The 1008-nt window shown below is 64.9% G+C and overlaps 1 protein-coding gene across 1 annotated transcript in view; it reads right to left on the reverse strand.

Moving 5' to 3' along the window:
- Positions 1–1008, reverse strand: part of ENG (endoglin) — a 22354-nt gene that overhangs the window by 608 nt on the left and 20738 nt on the right. Inside the window, exons 18-21 of the mRNA XM_035889967.1 lie at positions 930–1004; positions 655–718; positions 465–566; positions 7–29 (exon numbers count right to left, since the gene is read on the reverse strand). Coding sequence (XP_035745860.1) covers positions 7–29; positions 465–566; positions 655–718; positions 930–1004 — 264 coding nt within the window. The remainder of the gene's footprint in view (positions 1–6; positions 30–464; positions 567–654; positions 719–929; positions 1005–1008) is intronic.

The following is a 1008-nucleotide window of genomic DNA, read 5'->3' on the forward strand; positions in this document are numbered from 1 at the left end:
GGAAACTGGCTGCAGTTTGGAGGTGGGACCTGGCTCAGGCCATGTGCCGCAGGGCCGGGGGGAGAAACAGCAAAGGGAAATCAGACTCAGGGTGGCCAGCGGTGGCCATGGCTCATCCCCATGGGACCTTCCAGCCCCCAAGCATGAATCCTCCTGGATTACTCCCCAGATGGCCCCTGAGCCCCAGGATGGAGATGGGCATGGGGGGCCATAGTGGCACCAGGAGTAGGAGGGAAGGCAGGGGGGACCCCAGGGCAGTAGGGGGGACCCTGGGAAGCCATGGCCACCCTCAATAGGGTTATTCCCCGGTGGCATTGCCAGGAGGACCGTACGGATGATGGCAACACAGCAGCCTGGTCCCTGGCTCACCTGGGAACCTTGGCCAGGGAGCTTTGGGCTGGAGGGGCCAGGCGTGTGGCCCCCCCATCCCACCATGGGGGTCCCCAGGGGCAGTGAATACTCACGAGTGCGTGAATAGATGCACCAGAGCCCAGCGGTGAGGAGTGCCCCAATGAGGAAGGCGCCGAAGGTGATGCCCAGGACAGCGGCTAGCCCTAGCCCACGGTCTGCGGGAGGACAAGGCTGTCAGCACCACCACGCTGCGGGGGGAGGTCCCCTTCCCATCCCTGGCCCCCTCCCCTGCCCCAAACTCACTGTTGGGCGGCCACCAGCCATCCTTCACCGTCACTTCCAGGACCCCCTCGAAGATGGTGGTGTTCTGTAGAGGTGTAGGTTGAGATGAGGTGGGGGTGGAACCTGCACCCCAGCAAGGGGACAGGGCTGGGAGCCCCCAGCTCTTTGGGGATGGGATGCTTCTCCCAGCTGGGCTCTGCTACTGGCAGTGTGGGACAAACCCACCAGGCTGCCACTGCCAATGGTGGGGACCAGCATGGTGGCATCACGGGGTCCAGGGGGCTACTCACGCTGACCTGCAAGCCGGCCTTGCACTTGAGGGTGGCAGAGAAGGGGACGCGCCCGCCCTCGGGGATGGCATGGGTGAAGGGGAAG

The sequence above is a fragment of the Egretta garzetta genome, unplaced genomic scaffold, assembly GCF_000687185.1.
Source record: "Egretta garzetta isolate BGI_Z169 unplaced genomic scaffold, ASM68718v1 scaffold190, whole genome shotgun sequence".
NCBI lineage: Eukaryota > Metazoa > Chordata > Aves > Pelecaniformes > Ardeidae > Egretta > Egretta garzetta.